Source organism: Pyxicephalus adspersus, chromosome 10 (genome assembly GCF_032062135.1).
Source record: "Pyxicephalus adspersus chromosome 10, UCB_Pads_2.0, whole genome shotgun sequence".
Classification (NCBI taxonomy): Eukaryota; Metazoa; Chordata; class Amphibia; order Anura; family Pyxicephalidae; genus Pyxicephalus; species Pyxicephalus adspersus.
Window position 1 is genome coordinate 58134665 of NC_092867.1, and position 14666 is coordinate 58149330.

Below are 14666 nucleotides of genomic sequence, written 5' to 3' on the forward strand. Positions count from 1 at the left end.
TGAGCCCCAGATGTCTATCTTCCCACCACCCTCTTTTGTTTTCTGTCCAGCAGATTACCCATCTTGCTGTGCCATCCCTGGACCCTAAAACAATAGGTCCCTCCAGTGCCAAATCCAGGTCAGCAGAGGTACCAAATATGGCTCAGTCACCGGAGACTCCTTGCTAACTTCTCCCCCTGTGCGGTCAGGGGCTGATGAGTATAATCTGGGCACCCCAACCCCTCAAAGCATAAAGTCTTCTTACTCACACTAAAGGTAATTAATGTCTGGGATGTAATAATGTTCTTCTACACAAATTCATCAAAAATTAAGTTTTATTTTTTAAAAGGTTTAGTCTACCCAATGCTGATTTTGGAGTGCAGCGATCTGATTTCCCTCTGTACCCGTAATGAGGGCTTCCACCATTTCTGCCCTAAATTCCTGGGTCTCTACACCTGCTGTAGAGCAAATTGATCATCATAGGTTATTATTACACAGTATTAATATATCGCCCACATATGCAGCGCTGTGGAACATCCTTAGTCTGTCCCTTGCTGTGCCTAAAATGGGCTCGAAATGTAATGACCTCAGTCATATGTCTTTGATACAGTGTAAGGTCAATTTTGGGGGGAAGCATATAATTCTACCTGCATGTTTTTGGGGCGTGGGAGAAAGTTGGAGTACCGGGAGGAAACCTAAACAAACACGGGGAGAACCTGCAAACTTCATGCAGATAATGTCCTGGCCGAGATTCAAACCTGGGACCCAGCGCTGCAAAGGCCAGAGTGCTAACCACTGAGTCACCGTGCTGCTCATTTCCTGCACATCAAGTTTTCAAGGGCCTAAAGTAAGTTTTACTTTGACGACACGTTGACAGGAGTGATTATATCCCTGAACATCACCACCCAGACAACTCCACAATAGTCCTTAGAAGCCAAAATCTGGAAAGCATTTATCTAAGGCTAGGTACACACATGTAATTGTTCTCCCCCGATAATATTGGCTCAGGGGCAATAATCAGCGAGAATCTGGCTTGTATTTAGCGATCATCGTCCAAACTACCATTCTGACGGATCCACAAAACAACCTTAATGGAAGTGGAGGGGAGAATGCATCGGGGTGCCTCTTCGTCATCGTCACCTTCTCTCCATAGAGCAGAACTGTGCTGTATGTACAGTGCTTGTTAATGCATCGTGCAGTCATTTGTCATTGTAAAGGATCATGAAAGATCATTTTAAACGACAATTGTTGCCTACTAAGGGTGTGTACTAAGCCTAAGTAGGAGGTGACGAGGTTTTCAGACATCGACGTGTTGGTTTTGGCCACGATGAAGAAATTGGCTACCTTATGGCATATAGATCTTTTAAGGAAACATTCTACACTAGAGCTGACTGGTAAGTAGTCCATAAAGTGCTGGTGTTTGGATGCAGATCGGAGAAGTGATGATCTTAGGCAAGAGTTGAGTACTTTTGGGTGGTGGGGGCAGAACAGTGGACGGTCCATGACTCTTCATCTGTTGTCAGAAGGGAGGTTGTAACCTGTCCTAAAAGGCCCAGTGGCCTGTATGGGAGCTGATAATGTTGGTATCTATGTCTCTCAGTTCAGCTACCTGATCCTTCGATGGACACAAATCTGTTCTCCCTCATGGGCAGAAGAAACCACATGGGTTGGCCCACAACAGGTAATGTACTACTGATGAGCAAATATCTATTAGATCTCAGAGCCATGTTTGATTCAGGAGTACAGAGTTGGGGCTGAGCACCCTTTAATTTTGGTGTGTGGATTTGGCAACATTTTAAGTATTACAATAAGTCAGACTACATGAACTTATATCACTATATAATCTTTTAATTTCAGCCAACATACTTCATAGACCTTGCCACCATTCTTCATAACGTATGGCATGGGAGAACTGCTATGTAAAAATGTATGAACTCCAAAAGATACATGCAAGGAAAGGAATATTTCTAATCAATTGCCTTTGATCAATTTTTGGCAAAGACCACTCCACTTCCATTTAAGCTGCCATGACTTCCTGTCTGGAAGACCATACCAGATGATGGAGCTTGAAATGAACTAAGAGTCATATTCATGGTGCAGGACTTCATCCAACACATAGTGAATATTTTACTCTATGACCACCAATTACCATCTGGATCACATTGAGGAAATGTTATTTCCAGTCTCTATTTCTTTATTAGAACTAAAAGTGAGAGGACATCTCTCCAAAGTAAGACAAATCCCTCTTGGACAGCTGTCACTGGTACAAGTGTTCCCATTTACAGATCTCCATCTTACTCCAGTGACAAATTAAAATGTTGAAGTCCAGGTCAGTGTTCTCCCCAGCCCTCGGGGACCACCCGGCTGTTTTTGGGCACTTACTGAAGAATTGGCTCAAACTACAGGGGCCACCACCCAGCTACAACTTCTTCCCACCCGGCTTAAAATTCTGGGTTTATCACTGCAGGTGATAAGGTCCACTAGGACAAATACAGAAGGTGAATCTTCTGGGGACACAGGAATAATAAAACAACATATTTTGAAATGCCTTATCACTCTCTCCAGAAGAAAATAAAAAGTTTGACCTTTCCCTACACTTATGGGTCTAGGAGTAAATCTGACATTCATTGAAAAATTCCTTGGCGGAGAAGCAGTACTGTAGTCTTCTTCATGGAAAAATAAGACATCCCCTGAAAATAAGACCCAGGGTATATTTTGGCATTTCAAAAAATATAAGAGAGTGCCTTATAATCGGGGAAACAGGGTATAATGGGTATTGACCGAGAGTCAGACTCGGAGTACCTAAAAGCAGAATAAAAGCTCACTTACCTTACTCCGTCGCTGTCCTCCGGCCTCCTGCTGACCCCCGCAGGTCCTGGGGACACATTTGCCTCCTCTGATGTCCAGCCGCATAATGCAGCGATGTGCTACGGTGATTACCGGTGATGTCGGTGAAGCAGGAAATTCAAATAATTTTGTATTGGATTCAATACAAAATAGCTGTATTGAGTCCAATACAATGAAATATTCATATAATATATAATTATATTTTATATAAATATATAATTATAATAAATATATAATTATAAATTATTAACTATTAGACATGTGTCGGTGAGTTATGCCTAAGAATTATAGGTCTACAATGTAAAATAAATTTCCATGCAAAAAAATTGCATGGAAATATGGCCAGAATCAGACCGCTAGGGTGGGGGAGTTGTTTGGCCTCCAGTAGACATAAGTTGTGAATAGTTCTGGCTGCATCTATGCAAGTTGATTCTACCAAATTTATTTTCTACTCTTCTATTCTGAATTCAGAAAATCCACATAAAACAATATTTCAAATACATGATTGTCCAAGTCCTCGTATTTACAAAGGTGTACAGAAAACCATGATTCTCAATGAATGAGAAGTCAACCCAACCAGGCTGGGAAGACTCAAAGCGTGAATAAGCTCTATTAGACTTCAGATTCATTCCCTCCTCCACAGTCATCCAACCATCAGAAACCTAAAGTGTTAGCCGAAGCACCAACAGGGTCAACAGATTGGCTTTGTTTCTGTCTGCTATGGATCTTCTCATGTTTGACCAGATGTGACTTGGTGAAGAACCATTTGTAGCACTCCTGGCACTGGTATCGCTTATCTCCGGTATGATACCGCTGGTGCTTTGTGAGTTCTGGAACGCTGCGGAAGTACTTTCCGCATTCTGAACAGCCAAATGGTTTCTCTCCTGTGTGAATCCGAAGATGCTTGACAAAATCGGGTTTTCGGATGAAAGGCTTTCCACAGTAGGAACAAGTGAAAGGCTTTTCATCGGCGTGGATCTTCCGATGGCGGTTACATTCTGAAATGCTGACAAAACATTTGCCACATTCAGGACAGGAATAGGGCTTCACCCCACTGTGTGTTCTCTCATGCACAACGCGTTCAGAGAGACTGGAGAAGCCCTTTCTGCATACGGAACAAACGTACGGTCTTTCTCCACTGTGGATCCTCCGATGCGTCACCAGGCTCGAGCTGTGGCTAAAGCTCTTTCCACACTCACCACAAGAATACGGCCTCTCCCCGGAGTGAGTCCTTTGGTGCGTCACTAGACTCGCTTTCAAACCAAAGCATTTACCGCAGTCAGGGCATGAGAACGGTTTTAGGCCAATGTGGACTCTCTTGTGCTGCTTGAGCGATGACTCCGAGCTGAAGCATTTATTACACTCAGTGCATATGTGAGGCTTAGACCCTGTGTGGGTCACCTTGTGGGCCTTAAGGGTGGAGTTCCTTGTAAAAGCTTTCCCGCATTCAGAACAAGAATACACTCCGTTCTCCTCATGGACTTTCCTGTGTATGTTAAGCATTGTTTGGACGGTAAAACGCTTCCCACACTCAGGACAGAGAAAAGGTTTGTCACCAGTGTGGGTCCTGTAGTGCGTGTCTCGAACACTTTTACAATCCAAGGTTTTCTCGCATTTAGAGGACGAATAGGGGTCCTCTCCTGTGTGAACTTGCTGATGGTTGAGGAGCATCGACTGCAGTGTGAAACATTTTCCACACTCAGGACAAGGAAACTGTTTGTCCACCAGTTGACCCCGAGTCTGCTCCTCATCACTGATAACGTCTTCATCATCTGGTTCTTCTTTTACAATAACATGTAAATACTGGGTGTAGTCCTTGGTAATAGAATTGTCTATGGGAAATGTTTCTTCATCTGAGAGGGGTTCCTCTTTGATATGATAGCTTGGAATGAAAGGGTCAGAATTTGGGAGATGTTCTTCATCACATGAAAGCGGCTCCTCTTTGATGTGATAGCTCTGAGTGAAAGTGTCTTGTCCTGGGCGCTGCTCCTCATAGCTGGAAAGTGGATTCTCCTTGATATGGTCAGGGAGATGCTCCTCATCTGAGAACGATTCTTCTTTATCATGGACAGACGGCCAGTCCATCGCTTTTGGTGGACCTGGTAAAAAAACAAAATGATAATGCAGTCAGTTCGTTCATCTGGGTTACTTAACAGAGTCAGCAGGGACAGAAGAAGGGTGAAGACAGTAACAGCACAAGCTGGTGGAGGCCTCTGGACCATCCTGGACACCATCATGGGGGGGGGGGGGAGTTGGGATTCCCCCATCGGCATAGGTAAGTTCTGTGTACCCGGAGCATAGCCATATTCAGGGGTTGGCTAGGCCTGGGCACTCCTAGAACCCGTAAAGTGAACCCCAACAACTACACAACCAAAAAATCACACAAATAATTAATAAAAACATCTTCCATGTGTAATAAGGTCTCGCATAGATAGATGGAATCATAACTCGACGCGTTTCGTGGGTATCCCCCGCTTCTTCAGGAAATGCATCGAGTCCTAATAATACAACAATTGCCCTATTCAATTTCACAAAATATCATTTTAGTAAATATCATTAATATAATTGCTATATCCTACCAATTAGGAATACTTAAACTCATTGCTATCATCTCCATATACATTGCATGGATCTGGTTATTGTGAAATATAATATTCACTATTGTGAATGTAAGGGTAGATTGACTAATGGAAATGTTTTCATGTGTAGAAATGTGAATATAAAACAAAGCAGAGGATTGTAACATAGAATGTAAGCTCTTCAGGTCAGGGTCCTCTCCTCCTCCTGTGTCAGTGTCCGTCATTTGTAACTCCTAATTATCGTACAGCGCTGCATAGTATGTTAGCACTATATAAATCCTGTTTATTAATAATAATAATAATATATGGAATGCGTGCTATTGACTGACAGCTGAATTCTCCCAGCAGATCCCACCTAGAACTATGATGCCCCCTCTGGGGGAGCTAATCTTTGTACCCCAAAGCATATTGGTGATCTGCCAGTCCTGTGTGAGGATTGGAATACAATGGGAACCATGCCATGGGGGTATTGAGTTGGGTCCAAGGCCATAACAACTCCCAGTGCAGGGGGGTCCTGACATTTGTTGCCCCGATTGTTACCCATTCATACCAGCACATTGCAGGGGAGGGAGGGTCATTGGATGGATTTAGCCCCAGACCCTGTAGCTGAAGGACAAGGAAGCCATTGCTGGCAGTTGCGTTAGGTGTCCCGTGCACATGAAGCCTGATGATTGGATGGTGACAGAGACCAGCTGCCTGGGGTGGAGGGTTCCTCAGGCAGCTCAGGTAGGTAGGTGTGTGCTCACTATGAACGTGATAGTAAAAAGGAAAACAGATCACATAAATATTTCTAGGTAAGTTCATGAACTGAACACCATAATAATGCCTGAGATGCCGAAAATCTTCCTGCCCCTCCTCCTTTTCAAACCACACCCAGATCCTGGTGTACTCCCATTGGAGCAATTTGATAAATGTGGGTCCAAAAAAGGCCTGGAGCAACAAACTCTGCAGGTGGAGGATAACTGGGAAGAGCAGTGTCGGGGCCCCAAAATTCCTGAATAATGATTGGATCTTATGCTGTGAATGGAGGAGCCGTGCAGCATTGTAACCATAAGCTGGACTTTACTGGCAGGATCAACCGGTACACTGCTTGGCCAAATAACTTCCTGGCCTAATATTGTGGAGGTCTCCTCGAACCCCAGCCTTGGACTCAGTGAAATCTCTGAAGGTGTCCTGTGGTAACCGACACCAAGACTTTGACAGCTCATCGTTTAGAGCCTTCTACCTATAATGCATCCTGCTTCCCTCCCTGCCCCCGTATTCCCATAATGCCCCTGCTGCCTCCCTCTGTCTGCCTTCCACCCATAATGCACCCTGCAGCGCTCCCCTGCTTGCCTTCTACACATAATGCACCCTGCTGCCTCCTCCCGGCCGCCTTTTACTCATAATGCCCCCTGCTGCCCGCCATCTTCCATTAATGCACCCTGCTGCCTCCCCCTGCCTACCTTCTACCCACAACGCACTGTGCTCCCCCCGGCCCCATCTTTCCTTAATGCACCCTGTTGCTTCCCCTTGCCCACGTTCTACCCATAATGCACCATGCTTCCCCCCTGGCCCTGTCTTACCATAATACACACTGCTGCCTGCCATCTTCCCATAATGCACCCCATGCCCCCCTTCATTCTTCCCTTAATGCCCCCTGCTGCCCCCCCCCCCCACACACTTTCTTCCTATAAGGCCCCCTGCTGCCCCCTTTCCTCCCATAATGCACGCTGCCCCCCCCCCCTTCTATGGTGCACTCTGCTACTTCCCCCTCTTCCCATAATGCACGCTGCTGCCTCCCCCTCAGCTTTCTTCTCAAAATGCCCCCTGCCTTTCTTCTTACCCTCCCTGGCCCAGAATACACTCCTGCTGCCCCCCCATTGCTCCCATAATGCACGTTGCTGGCCCCCCCTCTGCCCTCTTTACATAATGCACCCTGCTGCCACCTTCCCATAATGCACCCTGCTGTCTGCCCCCCACCCTCTTCCCATAATGCATCATACTAGCAGAAAGCAGTCAGTGTGGATGGTTTACAATAAATAAGAAGATTTATTAAAATCTGATCTGTACAGCGCTGGGCATTCCCCCCAATACACAGATCTATACATTGAAATGTTTCTAATACAAAAATATTTACAAACATTGCATACAGTCGCCCCCTGCAGATTGTCTGCAGTTTCTCAGGCAGCACACAGGTCTATCAATGTTTTCACACAAAACTCACACAACATTCACACAATTTCGAACTGGAATCCAATGGGAAAGGTTTAGGATTCTCCCACATTTATAATAACTATAGAGAAACAGAAATAAAAACCCAACAGAAGTTCCCCTCTGCACCCATAATAAGGGTCTAAAAATTAAATGTAGCAATATGGCGCCCTAGCTGTGCTCTGATGCAGAAGTCCTCCAGAGATCTCATATCCTGCCCCTGTGATTGGCTTACTGCTTTACCCACAAGCATGCACAGAGCTGTGAGTCATGTGATAGACATCCAGTACAATGGGAGCTTGATTAGTGAAGCCTCACTCATGCCCCAAGTGATGGATGCTGGTACTGCATTACATTACTCAGGGGAGGCTGACTAAGGCAGATTCTGCTGGAGGAGATAATAAAGCAAGCAGTGTTTTGTCTGGGACAGAAGCAGGTAAGAATCTACAGTCCTACCAAACTGAAACCCAGGACATTCACACATCTGCACAGACAGCCATTATTCCCATCCCTATCTATTGTCAGCTGCATGTAACTTCTGGTGAAGGGCAAGGTCATATTTCCTGAGAAAGCTCCTCCCGCACTCCACACAGCTGAAATTTCTCTCCCCCGTGTGAGTGTTTATGTGCAGACGCAGAATGTAGTTCCGCCTGAAACACTTCCCGCACTGGGCGCAGCAATACGGTTTCTCTCCCGTGTGAGTCCTCTCGTGCTTCACCAGCTCTGACTTGGCCACAAATCCCTTCCCGCACTCCCTGCAGGTGTATGGCCTCTCTCCCGTGTGAATCCGCTCGTGTTTGATTACTGCCGACTTATGGGCGAAGCTTCTCTTGCAGATGGAGCACTCGTAGGGTTTCTCCCCGGTGTGAATCCTTTTGTGGCGGTCCAGGTTCTGTTTACTGGCCAGGCACTTGCCACATTCCTGGCACGCAAACAGCTTGTCGTCCGCGTGCATGCGCTGGTGTCGGAGGAGGTGGGATTTGTTCACAAATGATTTCCTGCATAAGGTGCATGAGTGAACATTCACTTCCGAGAACTCTGCTTCAGGTGAACTCTTGGGGGGGTTGTCTACTAAACATCTCCTGCAGGTGGGGTACGGATAGCGTCCTCCCCTGGAGCCAACCAGTTCCTGTGGTGAGAGACTGGCATTACATATGTAACACTTCCTATGACCAAATCCAATCATGTGATCCACCCAAAGATGGCCTTGCTTTGATGGTGCACCATTTCTGGAGTGTTGCTGATGGTGGTCACATGACCCCGGCTCCTCCTTCACAATGACAGATTTATATTCACATTCCAGTAGGCCGTCGTTTCCACAGGAGAGGGTTTGGCTCCTCCTGCTCGTAGATGATTGAGTTTGATAAGTCTGCGGGGGGTTGTGAAAGCCGAGGGGGGGTTCCTTCGGTTCCTCTTTAATTGTCCAAGATGGAGTAGAGGTGGTGGTGAGGAATGCATCTGCTTCACCAAGCACAGCTTCGCTCTTTATACAAGTCAATGGGTTCTGAGTGGACGGGCTTGGAGTTGAACCCTTTCTATCGGAGGTGTTGGGAATGGGGAGAGATCCTTGCTCACCGTGAGATCTTGGTACCTCAGTGATGTTCACTTTGCGCGGTTCCTCTGGTTTGGGACTACTGATAGCGCAGCTCTGATCCTTTATTATTGAAGTGTGTGATGGTGAATGAGGAAGACAAGTTTCTCCATGTAGGAAATCTGCAGATAAGACAACATGGTGGTAAAAGGAAGATCAAATGCAGTTTATAAATAAAAAATTCTCTACAGGGATCTCCAGAGAAAAAGGAGATTTATCAAGAGATCATTTTTGCGCCCCCTTCTGACACATTCCCTCCGGTACAGGAAGATATGATTAACAATGCCAAGGCATTCATCATCCAGGGCCTGGGTCTTGGCCACTTTTAAGACGTCCCTCATCTCTCATCCACACGGTGTGGCCCCAACTTTAAAGGTCAACCCGGTCACCTTCACTGGTTCAAAGGGAGCTTTATAAGTTTCATGAAACAATTCCCAAATAGAAAAATGATGAAACTCTTACCCGGTGATGTGAGGGTCTGGTGGTCCTCCATCATGACGTCCTTGTAGAGGTCCTTGTGTCCTTCTAAATACTCCCACTCCTCCATGGAGAAATAGACAGTGACATCCTGACACCTTATAGGAACCTGACACACACAATGATACAGTCACCATCCAGACACATCCCATAATAATCTCCCAGAATTCCCTGCTCACCTCTCCCGTCAGCAGCGCCGAGATCTGACTGGACAGCTGAAGGATCTTCTTGTCTTTGTTCCTCTCACGTATCAAGAAATAAGGTGGAGGCACCATGAGGAGGCTGGGGGTCCAGCTCCATCCTCCTGACACTACAGGGTGGCTGTTGGGGGCCATTTTTGTCACAAACGTCTTCTTGACAACAACATAATCCTAAGAAAAAACACATTTTCGGCTCTAAAGTCACCCTTGTGCTTTAATGATAGGGGTAAAAGACGTCATGTGACCTCCCAGAACCCCCCCTTACCTCCCCGGTCAGCAGGTAGATGATCTCCAGGGCGATGTTTAGGATCTTCTCGGTCGTGCGCCTCTTCTCCTTGTCCAATCTCAATGGCTCCTTCGTACAAGACATTCTCCACTATACAAAGTTACAAATACATACATAAAAGACTAATATTCAATACATTGCCATCATATGACACTGGCTGCTCTCACCCTTAGGCCAAGGAACACAAAAACCTTTCCTTATCGGGATTCTACTGCTTCTGTCTGCACAGGAAGTTGTCAATAAAACTATTTTTGCTTGCGTTCCACTAATAATTCCGGATTCTCGATATTGACGGCGATCATCTGCTTCTGCCTGGCTCCCCTGAATTTGAACATTACTCGTTAAAGCGGATTTCAATGTGTGAAGAGTTTTCTTCCACAGATATAGTAATATCCTGAAATGTTCACGGATAAGTATCGCAAAATGTGAAGGCGACTTTTGCGGCTCTAATAAATCACCACAAGGTGGCGAGCGTGTCGCTACTTCTCAACGGACTCACCTGCAGTTACAAAACCTGCCACAAGATGGGAGAAAAGAGCTAAACGAGTGGAACGCACACACCGGAAGTGTGTAGACGGTGGACCCCAAAACCAGGAATTAGTCGAAGCTGGAACGCATAATCCGGAAGTGCTGGGAACAGAGACGAAAAGGACAGGAAGTGTAAAAGTCAGGCAGGAAGTGGGTGGAATGAGTGCTAGAGTCGATGGTGGAAATCTGTGTTAAACATTGGACAGGTTTCAGCTTTATCTCACAATGGTAGTGAGGTTCAATATGATTTAAAAGGGCTTTTATTATTATAATATTTTACATTATCGCCCACCCTGATCAATAAATCTGAAGGTACCAGGAGCGACAGAAGAGCGATAATTGCTGAATGGATCTGCTGAGGATGGAGATGGACCGGACTCACATGTCTGAGATATTAGACCTCACCTTCGAAATCATCAATCTGCTGACCGGAGAGGTAAGGGGGATTCTGGGAGGTCACGTGACCTCCTAATAATAATACCCCTGTGAAGGTCACATGACATCAATCTAACCTTTCTCTTTCCATTTAGAAATGCGCGGTGGTGAAGATGGTTTCCATTGAGGGCCTCTTACAAGGAATGTACCCACCTATGTCTGGAGGAAGAAGTCCCACTATGGGTCCTCCATCTCCCTCCCCAACACCCAAGAGAACCAATGACAAAAAGATTCTAAAAGTCACTCAGAAGATCATTGATCTGCTGACGGGAAAGGTGAGCAGGGAATTCTGGGACATTATCCAGTAATAGACGAGGTCAGGTTCTCACGAGCGCTCAGGAGATGACTCTTTCCTTTTTCTCATCAGGTACTTTTAGAAGATTATCTACCTTTCCAGAAGAACATTGAGATAGAGAATCTCCCATCCGCTTCACTTGGTTTGTTTGACTTTTTATTATTTGATGTGATTGGACAGGACACTCGGATGCCCTCTCTGTAGTCTCCTATTTATCTTTGGTTGTCTCCAGCTCCATCTTCATAGATGCACCCCACACAAACCCTCAGTGACCGCCTCTATTGAACATCTATCGGCACCAGTCAGCTTCTGTCTCATTTCCTGCCCTGTCCATTCAGGGTTTAACAACTCCCAGACTGTATGGTGAATCTATTAAAAAAAAAAGTTCTCTCCCGTTACCCTCGAATGGGTGCACGGCAGATAGTGGAACCCTGAAACTTTAAAAATCACAGGGAAGCTATTACTCTTCTAGAGCTGGAGACACCAATGTGAAGTTCTGGGGCATCTAAGACTCCCTCTAGCAAGGTCTTACCTTTATTCTATTGGGGAATGTAAGAGAAGAATTGGAAGTGTCAACAAACCTGTAACTAATACGGTTTTGTATTCCGCAGGTTTGTCTGAGGGAGCTGAGACAGTTCAGGTGCACGATGCAATAAAGGAAGAATGCAACCCTAGTGAGGAAGAATCCAGCTTGGGTGGGGGAGTCAGCACACAGACCGAGGACCTGGCCATCATAATTAAGGAGGAATACGAATCCAAGAAACTTTTGGATAGAGGCAACTGGGATCATAGAAAATCTCCCCCACTGGCAATAATTGAGCAGGACTACCCCAGAGATGTCTGTGATGACCAGGGATGTACTCTGCTGACTTCCATCAAGGAGGAGATGGACAATGATGAGGCCGAGCCAGGCTATGGAAATTTTTGTATGAAAGAAGAATTGTTTTTCAGCAATGGAGTGGATTCCCTTGAACAAACGGCCCAGATGGGCTCAATGTTTCCTCAGGATTGGAGCGTACATGAAGAAATTGGTGCCTCCCACATAGGGCATGGAGATGGAAGTACAAGAGGTGCTCCGTCATGGGCCCAACCATCATCACAGAGCTCAGCAACGAAGATCTACAACTGCGATGGGTGTCAGAAGAGCTTCACCAGCAGCTGCGACTTCCTCAAACACCAGCTGACGTACCAAGGGCCTCATTCGCTGTCCTGCTCTGACTGCGGGAAGTGTTTCGGGACAGAGGAGCAGCTGCTAAAGCATCAGCGGGTCCACACCAGGCCCAAGCCATACAGCTGCACTGAGTGCGACAAGTCCTTCCCTTTGAAGCAACTGCTAGTAATACACCAACGCAGCCACACAGGGGAGAAGCCATATGCCTGCAAGGACTGCGGCAAGTGTTTCTCCCAGCGGTCGTCGCTAGGGAAGCATATGCGGTCTCATTCTGGAGAGAAGCCATACCCTTGTCCTGTGTGCGGGAAAAGATTTGGCAGCAGGCCCACCCTCATAATCCACCATCAGAGTCATACAGATGAGAAGCCCTTTGTGTGCTCGGAATGCGGGAGGCGCTTCCACCAGAAAATCGCTCTAATTAAGCACCAGCGCGTTCACACAGGAGAGAGACCATACTCTTGCACCGAGTGCGGGAAGTGCTTTACCCAGAAACACTCCTTGTCTGTGCACATACGGACCCATTCCGGTGAGAAGCCCTTCGAGTGCTCCGAGTGTGGCAAGTGTTTTTCCCGTAACTCACTCCTCATCGTTCACAAAAGGATCCACTCCGGGGAAAAACCATACTCGTGTTCAGAGTGCGGCAAATGCTTCCGCCATAAGTCGGTGCTGAGCAATCACCAGCTGACTCATACCGGGGAGCAGTCTTTTCGTTGTCCAGAGTGTGGAAAGTTCTTTACCCGCAGCTGCAACCTCATCCTACACCTCAGAGCCCACCAAAGAGTCTGCGCCTCAAAGAGTTCCCTCAACAATTAGCAGAACACATTGCAACATTTTATTTCATAATGAAGTTTTAAGTTATCTTTCCTGATAATGTAAAAAAATAAAAGTAACAACAGCCGTGCCTAATAACCCCACCCCCCGCATTAGGGGTCAGCAAGGGTACAGGAAGTGAATGGTGGAGGGTCAGAGGAGATCCAGTGAAATGCCTTCAGCATCAATAAAAAAAAAAATTTGAAAATGAAAGCCTATGTGTAAGGTATTTGTCCCTTAAGTTGCCTGCTGTTGTCGTGGTGTTGTGGCCCTGGAACCTGTACATGAAACCACGAGTATCTGCTGGGAAGGTATACGGTGCACTGTGTAATCACAGCTGGGGTTTCGACCTAATAAAGACCATGGTGGTGGTGGAACCCCAAAGATGTGGGGACAACCGCAATGCCCTTGTTTGTGTTTCTTTTAGCTGGATTACTGAACTTTCATGGTCAGTGGAACTTCTAAGGTTCTACCAGGAGAGAATACAATGCAGATGTGGCAGCAACATCACCCTGAGGGTGCAGGAAGATGAGATGAGTTTATCATCATAAATGTCACAACCAGTAACGCCCCTGGCACATCACAAAACCAATAACACGCCCCTGCCACACCCCAACATCAATGGCATGCCCCTGCCACAGCCCAAAACCATTGACACACCCCAATACTATGCCCCTGCCACAGCCCAAAACCAATGACACACCCCAAGACCAAAGACACGCCCCAATACTATGCCCCTGCCACACCCCAAGACAGAAGACACACCTACATTTATAAAATGAAAAGAATCGGTTTATGATTGGCTAAGCCCAAGAATTTATTACCCCCCTTAGCATTCTAATTCCGTCAGTTTTTTTATGCAAAAAGTGATCCTATTTGTTTTTGCATAAAAATTTTTGTTTATATTGTGGGCCTGTAATTCTTAGGATTAACTCCCAGGTATAATAATTATGTTTATTTATTATAATATAATAATAATAATTATGAATCATAATTATAACAAAATAATGAAATAATAAACCACAACAATGTAATTTATCAAAAAAAACTATTTTATTAAAAATTTCTCACTGAAATTTGTCCAATCAAGGGTGCAATATTATTGATTAATAATATAAATTAACTGATATCTTTATTAATAAAGCAAAAACCTTACCAGAGAGGTGAGGGGGATTCTGGGAGGTCACATGACATTACTGATATCTTTATTATTGAAGCACAGACCTGACCGGAGAGTTGAGGGGGATTCTGGGACATCACATGAGATTACTGATA

The 14666-nt window shown here is 45.7% G+C and overlaps 4 protein-coding genes across 7 annotated transcripts in view; 2 read left to right on the forward strand and 2 right to left on the reverse strand.

Annotated features, from left to right (window-relative positions):
• The window catches only part of LOC140338981 (uncharacterized), a 138715-nt gene extending 128190 nt beyond the window's left edge, over positions 1-10525 (reverse strand). Inside the window, exons 1-4 of one of the 4 annotated variants that reach the window (XM_072423410.1) lie at positions 10320-10490; positions 10132-10242; positions 9846-10037; positions 9652-9775 (exon numbers count right to left, since the gene is read on the reverse strand). In XM_072423410.1, the coding sequence (XP_072279511.1) occupies positions 9652-9775; positions 9846-10037; positions 10132-10236 (421 nt within the window). In that variant the 5' untranslated portion in view covers positions 10237-10242; positions 10320-10490. Of the gene's footprint in view, positions 1-7413; positions 9312-9651; positions 9776-9845; positions 10038-10131 lie in introns of those variants that run through there. The other 3 variants (XM_072423412.1, XM_072423411.1, XM_072423409.1) reach the window with 3 other exon arrangements.
• The window catches only part of LOC140338903 (uncharacterized), a 191931-nt gene that overhangs the window by 170173 nt on the left and 7092 nt on the right, over positions 1-14666 (forward strand). The gene's annotated exons all lie outside the window — the stretch shown is intronic.
• Positions 2639-4955, reverse strand: LOC140339049 (uncharacterized). The gene has a single exon (XM_072423579.1). It carries the CDS (start codon positions 4909-4911, stop codon positions 3481-3483), a length of 1431 nt encoding a protein of 476 aa, XP_072279680.1. The 5' UTR covers positions 4912-4955; the 3' UTR covers positions 2639-3480.
• On the forward strand, positions 10788-13604 carry LOC140339001 (uncharacterized). The gene is made up of 4 exons (XM_072423467.1): positions 10788-11116; positions 11211-11390; positions 11483-11552; positions 12022-13604. Exons 1-4 carry the CDS (start codon positions 11027-11029, stop codon positions 13392-13394), a joined length of 1713 nt encoding a protein of 570 aa, XP_072279568.1. The 5' UTR covers positions 10788-11026; the 3' UTR covers positions 13395-13604.